This window comes from Eucyclogobius newberryi, unplaced genomic scaffold (assembly GCF_026437365.1).
Source record: "Eucyclogobius newberryi isolate DKJ021-1_F unplaced genomic scaffold, fEucNew1.0.hap1 SCAF_284, whole genome shotgun sequence".
NCBI classification, from domain to species: Eukaryota; Metazoa; Chordata; class Actinopteri; order Gobiiformes; family Gobiidae; genus Eucyclogobius; species Eucyclogobius newberryi.
In genome coordinates, this window is record NW_027315928.1 from 3,247 (window position 1) to 19,249 (window position 16,003).

Below are 16,003 nucleotides of genomic sequence, written 5' to 3' on the forward strand. Positions count from 1 at the left end.
GAGAGAGAGAGAGAGAGAGAGAGAGAGGGGGGGGAGGGGGGTTCATCTAATCAGAGCGAATCATGCCGATGGATTATGCGACAATGAAAAAGTCTAAAATCAGACGCTTTGATCGAATACAAAATCAGTCAAATCAATATCACACTGTAAAAACAAGCGAGTTGAAATGCCCAGAATTAAGAGACTCGAGTCCGTTTTCGACGCAGCGAGATTTATCAACGGAACGAGTCATATTCGACCTACAATAAGGATTTTTTTTTTTATTAATTTGTTTATTTTTAACTTTTAAAAAGACTATTCAAAATCAGATTTTTACCACTGTAAAATCACAAACTGGTCATTTTCTTCTGCGATTTGATGCAATGTGGACCAATAAAACAATAGTAAATAACATATAAACGATGATATAATAAAGGCATGCACAAAAATCATGTGTTAAATATATGTAAAAGTCAAAATCTTCTCAAATCAAGCCATTTTAACTGACATTTTTTCCATTTTTACAGTGTAATTCTGATTTTAAAGGTGCACTGCGTAACTTTTTTTCTGGTAGAGGACACGCCGCCTGGTTAAGCTTCACTTTCTCAATGGAGAGAAGCGGATGGCGCCACCAGGCCAGAGTTCCAGGTCAGATCTACGGAGAGGCAAGCCCCACCAAAAGTAATAATTTTAACTATACAAACGCTGCGCAGTTTGCATTTACTGTGGCAGGTTTGAGGCCTCGGAGGCGTGGAAAGTTGCACAGTGCACCTTTAAGGCCGCTTTGACTCATGTAGAGGTTGATTTTTGCAGTGAATGTGAGAGGAGGGGAAGAAGGGAAGAGGAAGTCATACTTTAACCAAGGGCGTTTCGGACGGCCGCACTTTCTTGGGAGATATCTGTGAAGAGAGCAAGAGCATTATTTCCTGTTTAGGCCTCTTCAGAGATATCTCCTCCTGTGCCACTTTCTGTTCCAGTGTCACCAGTAAAAAACCTCCACTCCACCAAAATGACTTGAATTCACAATATTCTACAGTTAATTTAAGGCTATACACTGCAGCTAAAACTAGTCTCTATTTGTTTAAGAATAAATAGAAGTAAGGAGTACTTTGATTACAAAAAAAATCCTATTAAGTCATATTATTATGTTTTTTAATTTTTTTTTATTTAGTTTACACAAATATCAAATAAAATATCCAAAAAATCTACTGTAATTATTTTTTGATGAAATAATTCAACTTAGGCAAATGAATCAAGACATTTAAAACTGTCTCTTTCTATTTGTCAAGTGAGATTTTGGCAATTTCATTAAGGAAAAACTAGATTTTTTAAATGTATTTTGCATTTATGTAAACAGAGAAGACTTTCTCTCTGAATTTATTTTTCTTTTCACCTGCAGCTTAGATTTATCGTCTTATTCAAAGCTGCTTTATTTTCAAAGCTGCTTTATAGGATTTAATTTTTCTATTTCCAAGTAAAATGATCTGCCGGTAGGAACAGAAGTCAAATATACAATATATATGTCTCTCTATTTATATAAGTATCTATTAAAAATAACTATATATTATGAATTCAAGTCATTTAAAGTGATTGATTGTTTGGCAGTGAATATTTCGCTTCATTCACACTCAGAATGTTAGATGTAGCCAATTCATTATTATTTATTTTTTTAGAATTGTTGAAAAAATGTGAAATAAAGAACTGTAAATAATTAATTTTGAAATAGATAAAATTACTTAAATTTAGAATATTAAGTATTTTTGACAAAATTATTTGTATTAAATATATTTATTTTTTTACATAGAACTACAAATACATAATGAATTAAATATATTTAATAATAAATGAAAAAATATAATAAAATAGAGACAGACAGGACCAGATTAATTGTGGGATTAAATTCAATAAATTGTGTTTTCTCTTTTATTTTATATTCGTGAAGATTTTGATATATGTTTTTTTAACATACAATTTTATTTATTTGAAGAAGACTACTTAAAACTAAAATCAAAATATCATAAATCATAATTTTCCAAACTTCTCAACAAGATTAATACATGAATTCAAGTCATTTGAAGTATATTTGTTTGTATAAATAGTATATAGTAGTTGGTACTGTAGCCATAGCGATGAGGTTAAACGTCCCGTAGGACGTGGTTGTCGGGGTGGCTCATGTCGTTGTCGGGGTCGCACATGCAGGATACACTTGGGACCACAGACGAGATGAAATGTGACAGAATCGTCTAATAGTTTATAAATACAACGACATGCTGATAAAGAATTTAAATTATTGTAAATTTAGGGAGTGAATGAACAACAACACACCAGAGGAGACACTCAGAAGAAGGTTTGGACACAAGAGACACAACAAGAAGAACATGCAAAGACATTTACACTATAACAGTGTGACAGTGTTTTTGGCCAGCAGAGGGCGACAGTGCGACAGTGTGAGGAGAGAGTGGATCTGCTACAAACACTGAACAAGAGCGCTGTGTTTTACCATATGGAATGGGAAATTTTCAGTAATTTACCTCAGAATATATGTTCCTGTATATTTCTTTCTTTTTCAACTGTGTTTGTGTACATTTCATTTGTACTTCATACTCAAAATAATGTCATAATAAAAAGACTAAAGGTACGATCACTCCTGGAGGAATGAGGGATTATATCAAATTAAAAGTCTGAATCTGGACTTTTTATTGCTTAATATTATTTATATTTAGCCATTTTTTGCCATTATTGTTACTATTTATTATTATGTCTTTATTATTATGTATTAAGTATTATTATTACATCCAATTAAAAAGTCTGAATCTAAATTATTATCATTATCATTATGTATTATTTATTATATTTGTCTTGTTTTCTTTGTACTTTTAAAAAATCAGCAGAAGAATAAAAAAGTCTGAATCTTGAACTAAACGGGATGTAACACAGTGTGCAAATCTCCCTGTACAATATTATCATAATATTAATGTCAACGTACGATATTCATTCAGATATTGTGGAGAAACGAGATTGCAGAAATGTTACTTTTTAAAATGCCTTTGGTGCAAATCACATTCAAAAGAATCTCTTAAAAACCGATCTAAAGTTCCCTCAGTTTTTTTTGAGCTGCTGCAACGACAATACACCACAAACGGCCTCTCAAAGAACAGGAGCTATTATTTATACATATAGTGATGGATTTAGACATAATGATATTTAATTATTTTTTGACGATCAGATGAAGCTGGTCAGGAAAATGAATTGAAGAAACAGATATTTGCAAGTTTTCGTAACGTTTGGATGAATTTCGCCGGAACATTGTCGCTTTACTGAAAATTCGCTTACGGCTCTGACACTGCCAATCAACGAAGCGTCTGGGGGAGAGTGAAATCTGACTATCACCGCATTGTTTCTTTAACACTATGAGCTGTCTGAAGTGTGCGTGCCGTGCCCCCCGTACCTTCATGGGCGCCAGCTGGATGGGCGTGATGTACGAGGGGTCCACCATGGGCTTGGGTCGGTTGGCGGTGTCAGCCAGCAGGCTCTGCCATTGCTGGGGCAGCCCGGTGAACTTCTGCTCGCGCGGGTCGAAGCCTGTGTGGACGCGATGCTCGAAGTTGGATGGCGCCGAGATCTCCAACCGCTTCTTCTTCTTCCCAAACATGCTGGAAAAGCCGGGCAAACCTGCGACAAAGAAGAGTGTTTGAGGCGAGTGCGGTGAAAACGTGTCGACAATAAGGCCATTTCAACAACTCAAGAGTACATTTCATTTACCGTATTTTCCGGGCTATAAGTCGCACCTGAGTATAAGTCGCACCAGCCAAAAACATCTTCACAGAGAAGAAAAAAATATATATAAGTCGCACTGGGGTATAAGTCGCATTTTTGGGGGAAATGTATTTGATCAAATCCAAGACCAAGAACAGACATTTCATCATGAAATGCAGTTTAAAATAATAACAGATGAGAGATCATGGTGAATAGGTGTACGTATGCTAACGCTAACACCTTCAGCTACATGAGGCACAGACAGAACTGTGGTAAGTGTCTGGTATGTTAACGTAATATATGAACAGTTATTCAGATAACTATAGCATAAAGAACATGCTAACAAGTTTACCAAAGCATCAGTTTTACCCCAAATCACTAAATCCATTGAATTCTTCTTCCTCTGTGTCACTTCTAAACAACTCCACAAACTCCAGAGGTAGAGGAAGTGCAGATTCTTCTTCTTCTTCTGCGTCGCTTAGAGCCTAGAGCGCCCTCTTGTGGTTGTCAGTGTGAAAAAAACAAATAATATCACATATAAGTCGCACCCCGGCCAAAACTATGAAAAAATGTGCGACTTATAGTCCGAAAAATACGGTAGTCAAGGGATTAGAAAAGGGAAAGTACCAAGATTTGTTTCTATTAAAGCAGAACTAAGTCATTCGATGGAGCGATAGAGCGATAGAGCGATAGAGCGATAGAGCTCCCCCTGCAGCTCCCTTGTGAAAATACACTGTCAGAAAATAGTCACAAACTTCATGATAAGAGCACATAATCACAAACAAAAACATTTCACACTGCCAAATATAAAAGAAGGGCGAGGGTTTCCCAGGAGAGTCGTCGTCGTCAATGTTGGTGAATGTTACGAGGCTGGTTTTCCGCTCAGAGACAGCAGGGGGCGACGGCGGACGCTTATTAAAATACATATCTAACCGTCACTGGGGCTCACAAAGATGTTCAATGAGGTCAAAATGTTACTGAGTTCTGCTTTAATGAGACATAAGAAGACAAGGCTGTTACATTGCATTGTTCTTTCACTTGGTTTGAGGGAAAACACACAAGAAAAAGAATAAAACAAACAATAAATACATGTAAAACTCTACCTCCATAACCTCTGAGGGCCTGAACATGGGAGGAGTTTTTACACACGTTCAGGTATATTTTCTCGTTTCTCGAGCTACCTGATGTAGCTCATCGTGAACGAATGAAACCTTTATTGCCTCGAGAACATATAAAAACACGTCACGAGCTACAGGAAAACACAGAGATCGCCGAAGCACACGGAGCGGCGACTTTAAAACACAGTCCACGTGTCGAAAGGCGGAGCATGGGCGTCGCCGAGCAGACGAATACTGCGAAGGATCAAAACGCCTCTCTTGCTCTTTGTTCGAGGTCGTTCATCCTCTGGGAAAGACTTGGACCGTATTTGTCGGAGACGCCGTCCGTTTGTCTGTCTGAGATCTGGATCTGAGCCTCACAATCTGATCTCATTTGATCTTGTTTTGCAGCGCTTCACCCCAGCACTGAATGCAGTAAAACACTTTCCACTTTAGGACAAGATGGAGAAGCACAAATCCAGTAGTTTTATTTATTTAATTTTTTAATTTATTCAGTTTCGATACTTATATTGATACTTGGGCTTTGAGTCCAATACCCAATATCAGCCGATACCAGGTTGCTGTCCGTAAAACGCCTTAAACGTGTCATCGGAACGAGTTCTCATAAATAAAATGCTAATAATGATATTTACGCACCCATCGCAGCAAAACGTTGTAAAATAAACTCTGAAGTTTGTCTGAGCTTAGATTTTCGACATTTACAGTGCAGTTTGTGTTCTTAAAATGGCTAGTATGCATATCAGACGAGTATCGGAAGATCGGGACTCAATACCCAATCCGCTGCATTTTCTAGCACAGCCACGGATATCAATAGTGCTCTCGATATCGGCGCACGCCTTGTCAGAGATCATTTCCCTCTCCTGATTGATGACAGCCTCCTCAAACACCTGCTGTTCTTTCAACCACGACCGGACAGAATATTATCATTATTCTTTATTCGGACTCGGAAAGTGAGGTGTGTCCTCCTCTGCCCAACACACACAATCTTCCTTTGCCCTCTTCGACCAACAAAACCAACAAAAACCAACAAAACTTGACCGATTCGAGATACAAGAATCACACTCAAAGCAGCCGATTTGAGCACGTTCCGGCAAAAAGGGAGTCGGGAGGCGTGCGACCGTCATTGGCGCGCCGACCGATCCCGAGATGCGTTTTCTTGGAGCCGCGCCGCACGGACAGAAAATAGAACAGCTCTCTGTCCAAAAATCTGGCGCGCAGCAAAGTTACGCAACCTCAAAATATAAAGAAGTCGCACAGAAGCCGAGAGAAAAGTCGTTTTTTGTGCTATTGCCAGAGTTTTAGAGCGAACAGCGGTTGACATGTGCGCTCCAGAGGGTTCCAGCTGGTTCCAGAGGGTTCCAGTGAGTTTCGGTGTGTTCCAGAGGTCCAGAGGGTTCCAGCGAGTTCCAGTGGGTTCCAGAGGGTTCCAGTGGGTTCCAGGTGGTTCCAGAGGGTTCCAGCAGGTTCCAGTGGGCTCCAGTAGGTTCCAGGTTCCTTTTTTTGGCCCAGATCGTCAGTGTTTTTTTGCCCGCTCGCCACAGACCTCTGGATGGCACAGACAGAGGTATTGTTGCTTCGGGTGGATGCACAATGTCCAGTCACAGGGAGCAAATGTCACGCGGGCCCTGAATGTGTCGCGTTGTCTGGTATTGTGCACGGCCATTGTTCTCAGGCAAAACAGCCGTCTCTATCTCTACTTCTCTCTCTTTCTCTGTTACAGCCTATTCTGTGTTTTTCTGTCGCCAAAAATGTAGACAAGACAAAAGCCAGACAACGAACAGTATTTTTGTACTTGAACATGTTCAAAAAAGTATTAAAAAAACAGCATTGGTTTATATGATGTCATGTTTTTGGTCCATTCACTTTTCTTGACCATTTATTGATTGGAATTTTGAAATGAGTGATGGAATATATTGCAGATGGACAAACGTGGTAACGGGCATCGAACAAATGGGACAAATAAGTATAAATAAGAACAAATATAAAAATAAATATTCTGACTGAATTTGGAAATGGACAATTTTGAAAGACTTTGGACTACTTCAGACAATTTTTTCAATTTTTTTATTTACATATGCCATCTTTTTGTTTTGGAGTGTTTAGTTGATGTTTGTTGTTTATTTTTTCGCTCTCTGGTCAGTTTCTGTTGTGTTCTGTGTTTTTTTGGTTGTACTGTTGATACATTTGAAAACTGAAAATGATAAATAAATAAACAAATAAATCAATACATTTCAGAAATGCTCCTTTGAACATAATTGTTGGCATTGCTTTTCTTTAAATTGCACGGGATCTAACGCTCATCTCTAATGTATCGCCGACGATCTGAGCCAGTTCCATGTGTGGCAGTAGAGGGCCAAATCCCATCTACATCGCTGTAAAGAGACTTTAAATACGTTTCTACAGTTATTTCTGCCTGAGAAGCTGCTATATGAAAAAAACAAACCGGCTCCTAATGAAATATTGTTTATGGATTTTACTCCAGGTCTAATTAGGAGTACCGTTTAAAGGCACAGTACAGGTTAAAGTGCTTATGGCGGTTTCACACTATTTTAAGATTCTGCTAAAAAAAAATTTAAAATGTATCCCAATTTGACAATTTAATAGGTTTATAATTCTACTTCCTGACCGTAAATCATGACATCACACATCAGAAAATGTTTTGGATTGTAACTGCAACTTTATCATGTGCTAAAGTCAAAGTAGTCATAGTATTAGTAGTATGCGGTGTTGTAGTAGTATTAGAAATGTATGCATTCTGGTACATTCGTGTGGGATTTGAAATAAAATCATGTTTTCCAACAAATCGTAAAAAATCCCCAAATAATTCCACTCTCGTCATTCTTGAAAATCTGTTACGCATGAAACCGTCTCTCCTCTTTTGGCCGAGGCCCACGCACTCGTCCTGGACCCTCGCCGCCTGAGCGACCTTTCCCTATTTTTAGCCCGAACTGCGAGGCCTGAAAAAGACATCGTCGCAGTGACATCATAAGACACGACTTTCAGATGAACGTAACGGTGAGATCAGAGAAACGCGCTAACGAGCTAACGGCTAATCGGGCTGCTTTAGACGGTAAGATGGATTTGAATAGCACAAAAAACATAAATACAATACATCTAGAGGTGGGCAATACGTACAATTACATAAATCAATAAAATTCCTTGTATTGTTCCACTCCAATGATTTATTTTATTGTATTTTTTACTTACATTAAACGCAAATAAGAATAATTATGGCTGCGGGATGTCTTGCAATCGACGCAAAATCACAATGTGGAAAGGCGCAATTGGCAAATCGCAACGACATAATTAATGTCTTATTATGTAAGAGAAGTGCAATTTTCAGAAATGATTGGGATTCTTGTTTAGCGGTTTGTGTTTCAGTCGTCTCAAATGTGAACTTTCAACAGAATCCTATCAACGTAACCACAATACGTATCAGAAAAAAATGCAATTAAAAATAATTTTGCAATCAAATATTTATTTTATTTTAGCCATTCTGTCCATTTTTAATTTATGACCATAAATAAGGTTTTCAGCACAAACTTTGAACTCTGATCCAGACAGAAGAAATAAGATAAATAATTAGCAGCTACGCGATGATTAAAATATACCTGATTGTTACATGTACTAAAGTAAAATCTGTTTTGCCTCAGTATAGATTTATTGTAAAAACAGCTCTTGAGTGGGAAAATGAGACTAATCTGTGCTGTCTGCATCTCATTATTGACCTAATTCCTTCCTGATCTTATTAAATAATATAAATAAGTTACACATTTGAACTCATTATCATCAAATCTCTAAATAATGAGCCTAAAGAAGGGGAGAAATGGATCATGGTCTCTGCAATATTTCACTTTCTGCAACAAAACACGATACAAACATATTTTAACCGTTCCAAATGTCCCTCCACACCCCCGTCTGACCTCCGTGACCTCTGACCCACATGCACAGTCCTGGTGATGATGAGCTTATGTGGCCTGTGAGCGCTAAGTCGTCTGGCCCAGTCCAGTCTCACCCACAGGCGTACGAGTGGGCCCTCCTTTTACCGTCCTGCACCGACACCGCCTTCAACTGTTCACAGCTCTACTCTGTGACATTATGTTCGTTAACTAACATGGCATCATGTCGCTGTTACGTGGCTGCGGTTCACGATAGCGAGCGGCGGATGGGTTTTTTGTGTATGCAGAATCACTCTAAAAATACAACTTCCAGTGGTTAAATGAGAAGGAAAACAATTATAAAATGGCTAAAAGCTCCTAAAAGTCGATTTGTATAATAGGTCTCTGTTAAAATGACTTGAATTCAGAGTCTCGATTTGAGATGTTTTGAAATCTAAAAATGTTTTAGATGTATTTAAAGTGCCCCCTACGACTCATTGAACTAAAATACAGTTAAGATAAATATAAAAATTTTGCTGAAAATGATTTTAAAAATTATCAGACAAAAGCACATTCTTAGGTTTATAATTTCACTTCCTGTTTGTAATTGATGACATCACACCAGGAAATAATCCAATAAGTAACACTCATCTAATGTCACAATTGTTTAAAATTTTACAAATAAAAATGTATAAGAGCAACTTTGTTTGGTTGAATTAATGTTTAGAGAGGCAAAAAATGTGTTTCTTTGTGTAAATTCTCCATAAATTTTGTCTGGAATGAGTCCCTGGTGTGATGTCACTTCCTGTTATCTTCCACAGATTTTTCAATGTTTCCTCCACAAATACCTGCTCAATTGGTATAAAACTATAATGTATATGTACAACAGGTATAAATACACCAAATAAAGTTAACATTTGAAAATCGTTAAAAACTATCATAGGCACTTTAAGGTGTAACATTTTTATATTTAAGTTAAACTGAAGCTAAACTTGTTATTTATGACGTAGGAACGAGATAACAGGTCTTCAGCTGAACTCTCGCCTCTCGTGTCAAACCTTTTCCGTGGCTAAATTTATGGACAGATTGTGAAGCACAGATCCTGCCGACAACGCAGTGTCACCCCATAGACAAACGACACACCACATTAAGGGTAAAAAAAGGAGAGTTGTGACGAAACCGATGAGGGCGGTTTAGAAAGGCTATGCAAAGACAGGATAACTGTTAAAGAGCAGAGATATTGCACAAAAGCAGTGTTTACTATTTTTTTGTGTTGTTATATAGTGTTGTAGCCACAAGAACCGCAGAGATGACCCCAAGATACATACGAAAACACTAAAATGATGGTTAGTTTTGTCTGCTGGAGGGTTCACCACCTGCTTCTGTCCATGGTAAGCGTCCATGTTTTTCTAGGTATATTTCAGCAATCAAAACATAAAATAATCAAAAACAAATCAGATGCTACTGGCCATTAATATGACTGCAAGAAGTAGGGCAGTCAAACGTATCGAAAATCATATACTATATTACCGAAACTTGATTTGAGGAAGTATTGATGATCATTTTGTGTTGAAATTACATTCTAGTGTATAAGTGTTCTTTGTGGTATCAAATCAGAATTAAGTTTTGAGCCCAAAAATTGTACTTAATGAACTGTCCTTTTTTTTGTGTTAAGCATCAGATCACAAAATATCATGTATCGCAATATATTTAAATCATATTAATATTGTTCGGGCTTTATATATCGTGATCGAGCCAATGGAGCAGGAGGTCAAATGAGGTGAACTGAACTTCTGCTCTAGATGTGACCGTTTACTGCCCAAAACAATTAAAATACTAACCCTGAGCGACCAAAATAAAGTACTTTGACATGCACAGCGCCTCCTTCTGTTGGAACATTTCACAACCACATTAACTATACAAAGAATTCAACATGTCCAAAGTCCAAAGGTGTAGTTCCTGACTCGTGGGTCAAAACGCCTGAGAGCCATCTGCCTCCTCTCCCCAGGCGCTTCCCTTTCACTATTCCTGGCTCTCAGATGACATCACAACCTTCTCTAGTCTCAGAGCATGAATATTCTGCTTTAATGTGGTGTAGGTTAAACATTTGTGGATTTTTCTCTTCCTTTTCATACGTTTGACCTTCATTTAGTGCAAACGGCAGGTCAGACGGCTCATTCAATTCATTAACTTATTTTGACCATTTTGGTGAAGTTTATACGTTTACTTCCTGGTTGTACATGTGCAGTTGCTGTGACATACTGTAAGTGTTACTGCCTGATTTGGCCATTTTGTTCAATCAGATTTATTATTGGAATATAAACGGTTACTTGCCCAAGTCCGGTAAAAAAAAAGGGATTTGAGTTACAGAAAACGGCCACAGATGTAAAACGGCCCACTTTGACGCTAATGAGCTAAAGCTATCACTGTGTCCAGGAGGTGCGAAGTCACTTTTGGAGAGGTTTTCAGGTCACGAGACGAGTGTTCTCCGGCGAAAACCATGTGAGTCTGCGTGGCGTTCGCAAAAGGCGGACCGCAGTGGACCGGAGCTGGTGGTACAGGAAGTCTGCAGGTGACAAAATACGACCTGCCGCGCATAACGTCGGCGTGCAAAGAATGAACTCTGAGAAACAGTTTAACTTAACTACATTCAAGCTATTTGAGAACACATAACTAACACATTTTTAAGTACTAAACTAGTTAAATGTAACTTGCCTTTGCTTTAGTTAGCGTTTGACAATTAAAACACATAACTACGCCTTTAATTTGTAGCTCGAATGTGGAAAGTGTCAAGTTGCTCCTGCGTTTTGTGAATCGATGACAAACCGTAGATCATGACGCAGTCCAGTCCCACTAAACAAAGTAATAACTGGGAAAACGTGCAACGTTAAACCTTTATTTGTCTACAATAAGTGTAAAACGATTATTATTAAAAGGCTGTTTTTTGTTGCAGCAAAATCAAAGGCCTTGTCCCTTAAGGAAATGATCACGTTTGTGTTTTTTCTTTTGGATATTTATTATACAATTACCATAAAATCATCTGATTATTTGACATCATCACATTCTCAAACCGGTTGTGTTCGTTTCCTAAATGTGTGCAGCGTTTTGGAGGCGAAACCGCTGTAATTTAGAGGCACAATTTGGCGCGGAGACGGAGCGGGCGCAAATATGCAAATACATTTCATACATAATTTAAAATGGAACATGGAAAGACACAAATTGCTGCTGATAAACAAGGAGAAGGAGGGGGAACGCTGACGCCATCTTCGACTGCGACAGGGAAGAGGAGGCAACGCTTCATCACCGGGACAAGCTACGGAACAGGATCAGAAGTATGCAGTATTATGTAGTATTATGTAGTATCAAGTATTAGTGTATGTAGTGTTTCTGTTCAACTGTACGCGTAAAAGTCCTGTATTATTCTGAATTGGTTTCGTAATTTAGTTTCCTGTTTTATTGGCCCATGTTTGAGTCTCTCACTGACTGTTCTGTTACATCTGATGTGAGTAATTGGATTTCTTTTGGATCAGGTTTTGACAAGGAAAATAATGCCAAAAAGGATAAACTAAAGTGGCAAAGACAGAGATGAAAGACAAAATGTTAAAGATTGAAAGTCGTTTTACTAATTGCACGTTTTCGACAGTCGCTTTAAAGATCCACACACATCCACCGCCTCAGAGCTCACAGCCTCAGAGCTCACAGCCTCAGAGCTCCACCACCTCAGAGCTCACAGCCTCAGAGCTCCACCACCTCAGAGCTCACAGCCTCAGAGCTCACAGCCTCAGAGCTCACAGCCTCAGAGCTCCACCACCTCAGAGCTCACAGCCTCAGAGCTCCACCACCTCAGAGCTCACAGCCTCAGAGCTCCACCACCTCAGAGCTCACAGCCTCAGAGCTCCACCACCTCAGAGCTCACAGCCTCAGAGCTCACAGCCTCAGAGCTCACAGCCTCAGAGCTCCACCACCTCAGAGCTCACAGCCTCAGAGCTCCACCACCTCAGAGCTCACAGCCTCAGAGCTCCACCACCTCAGAGCTCACAGCCTCAGAGCTCCACCACCTCAGAGCTCACAGCCTCAGAGCTCACAGCCTCAGAGCTCACAGCCTCAGAGCTCAACCGCCTCAGAGCTCACAGCCTCAGAGCTCAACCACCTCAGAGCTCAACCGCCTCAGAGCTCCACCGCCTCAGAACTCAACCGCCTCAGAGCTCCACCGCCTCAGAGCCCCGAGCTCAACCACCTCAGAGCTCACAGCCTCAGAGCTCAACCACCTCAGAGCTCCACCGCCTCAGAGCCTCAGAGCTCAATCACGTCAGAGCTCCACCGCATCAAGAGCTCCACCGCCTCGGAACTCCACCGCCTCAGAGCCTCAGAGCTCCATTGCTTCAGAGCTTCAGAGCTCCACCACCTCAGAGCTCCACCACCTCAGAGCTCCACCACCTCAGAGCTCCACCACCTTAGAGCTCCACCACCTCAGAGCTCCACCACCTTAGAGCTCCACCACCTCAGAACTCCACCACCTCAGAGCTCCACCACCTTAGAGCTCCACCACCTCAGAGCTCCTCCACCTTAGAGCTCCACCACCTCAGAGCTCCTCCACCTCAGAGCTCCACCACCTCAGAGCTCCACCACCTCAGAGCTCCACCACCTCAGAGCTCCACCACCTTAGAGCTCCACCACTTCAGAGCTCCTCCACCTCAGAGCTCAGGCCGCGTTCTCCTGCTGCATCTGAAAGTGTCACTGGGGCTTCATCACTCACTCAGAAAGACTTTTACCGCCATAAAACACTTCTGTCATTTCTAAGTGTAAATTTTTTCTCTAATTTCCCATAAACCTTTCTTTTTACCGTCATGTGACGAGACTAACGGCATGTGCTGTAATTTAAACACGCAGGGAAAATCAGATTTAATTATCGGATTATCTGATTATCTGATGTTTATGTGCCCAGTGTTACACCTCTTGATGTAATTAGGTGTAAATCCTTAGATCCTTAGTTAGATCAGGACTTAAACTCCCCAGACCAACCTAAATTACCCACAATACACTGCATCTTCACTTTGAAGCTAAAAGCTATTGTTTTAGCCTCATTTAAAGGTGTATTACTCCCCGATGCCTGCTTGTCCCCATAGATGTTATTGCTTTGCATGGAGTGTTCCACAGTATATCATTAATGTATCCATCTCTATGGAGACAAGAAGCTGGTGCCACCAGTTACAGGTCAGATCTGTGGAGAGGCGAGCCCGCTCACAGTAAGTCTTCTTCTTTATTTTTGTTCAGTAATAAAAACACCTGCATTTGAATGAACTCAAGATAGACACGTTTACATCCAAACAGCCACATCCAGCCATGGAGACAAGTCTACATCAGAAAAGTTACATCATACTTTTCTAATACTATAAATGCAAGACAAAGCACGACTGGATCATGTGTAATAAAACAACAAAAACTCATGCACTGTTCATTTCTCTCTGTTTTGTCAGAAAATGTTCGTTTTGTGGCTAAATCACAATCGAATCATAATTTCAATGTCACGATGACAAAAGCACAAAGACAACGTTTGTGTTATTTACTGTAAGTAACATAATCATGTGCAAACAACTAAATATCCAGCCTCACTATAGTGTAAATCTTGCTAACGCTGTGGTTTACTTTGGAACATACAAACATGTTTAGCGTGTTAATGCTCCTGAACGTGTTTAAATCTTGCACTTTTAACAGAATACACATAAATCACAAATATAATCCCAATCGAAATGCGTGCCATGCCAGAAAATCACAACTCGATATTTTGCTGAAAACGTTCAGCTCCAAGGAAGTCTAAGATGTTTAAGTGTTACGATTATTGAGAGCAGAAACATCAGGATATTTTATTTTATCAGTTTGTTTATTCAATTTTCATCTAAATTTATTTTGAAAAGTTGCCTCACGGAGCAGCACAAAATTGTTGATTTTACTGCCAAAAATAATTGAAAAAACACACAGAAAAACAGTTCTGCCTGCAGCGTCTCACCTTTACTAAATAAAAAACATAATATTGAACCTGAAGTCTTTAATCACAAGAGAAGCTGTCGCCAACTGATACCTGCAGGTTTAACTACGTAAGAAAACTTTAAAATCAGACATTAGTCGATCAAATTAAAATTCTGAAGGGTTAAAACTACAACAGCCTCCGAGGGTCAAAAATCCACACAGCTCAATCCAAACGTGTCTTGCCTGTCGCCCGCACAATAGCGTCTACAGAACAGGATCGGCGTTGGGTTTCAGCCGGAGAAAGATCACTTCCTCTGTCACTGCGAGCGTCTGTGTGAAGGAGCAGAGAGATAAGAGCTGCGAGAGGGAGGGAGGGAGGAACAGCTGGGGCGGACGGCGGCCATGACAGGGGCTGGACGGGCTGGACGGGCCGGTGAGGCAAAAGGACAAACCAGTGCGGCAGCTGCAGAAAGACTGAGTATAAAAGCCATCGTTCTCAAACTAGAGTCTGAGCCATGTGTTCTCCCAGATAAATACATTTTAAAAGGACATATTCTGCTTTTGTCTGCTCAGTTGTTATTATCTATGACACAAGTGTATTATTATTATTGTATATTTTGGATTGAATTGATCTAAAGCGACAAGTTTGACGTCATCTAGTTCAAAATTGCGGGGCAGATTTACGGCTGTCGCTTGATTGCGTGCGTTTGCGTGCAGGCCAGGGAAACCGGGTAAGTGGCCTTGTCCAATTGGAATAGATTTTTCAAAGTGCACGTGAACTCGGGAGGTGCAGCTGACGGGTCTCGATTTTGAACCTCAGACATCTTAATAACACATGTGGAGAAGTCGTCACACAGTCCCATCACACAGTCCCATCACAATCACACAGTCACATCACACAGTCCCATCACAATCACACAGTCACATCACACAGTCCCATCACAATCACACAGTCACATCACACAGTCCCATCACAATCACACAGTCACATCACACAGTCACATCACACAGTCCGATCATACAGTCCCATCACACAGTCCCATCACGCAGTCCCATCACACAGTTCCATCACACAGTCCCATCACACAGTCCCATCACACAGTCCAATCAGACAGTCCAATCACACAGTCCCATCACACAGTCCCATCACACAGTCTCATCACACAGTTCCATCACACAGTCTCATCACACAGTTCCATCACACAGTCCCATCACACAGTCCAATCACACAGTTCCATCACACAGTCCCATCACACAGATCACACAGTCCAATCACACAGATCACACAGTCCAATCACACAGTTC

The 16,003-nt window shown here is 40.2% G+C and overlaps 1 protein-coding gene across 1 annotated transcript in view; it reads right to left on the bottom strand.

Moving 5' to 3' along the window:
- Nucleotides 1-767: 767 nt before the first annotated feature.
- The window catches only part of LOC140373030 (serine/threonine-protein kinase PAK 5-like), a 44,490-nt gene continuing 29,254 nt past the window's right edge, over nt 768-16,003 (bottom strand). Inside the window, exons 2-3 of the mRNA XM_072459858.1 lie at nt 3,428-3,651; nt 768-878 (exon numbers count right to left, since the gene is read on the bottom strand). Of these exons, the coding sequence (XP_072315959.1) occupies nt 828-878; nt 3,428-3,631 (255 nt within the window). The 5' untranslated portion in view covers nt 3,632-3,651 and the 3' untranslated portion in view covers nt 768-827. The remainder of the gene's footprint in view (nt 879-3,427; nt 3,652-16,003) is intronic.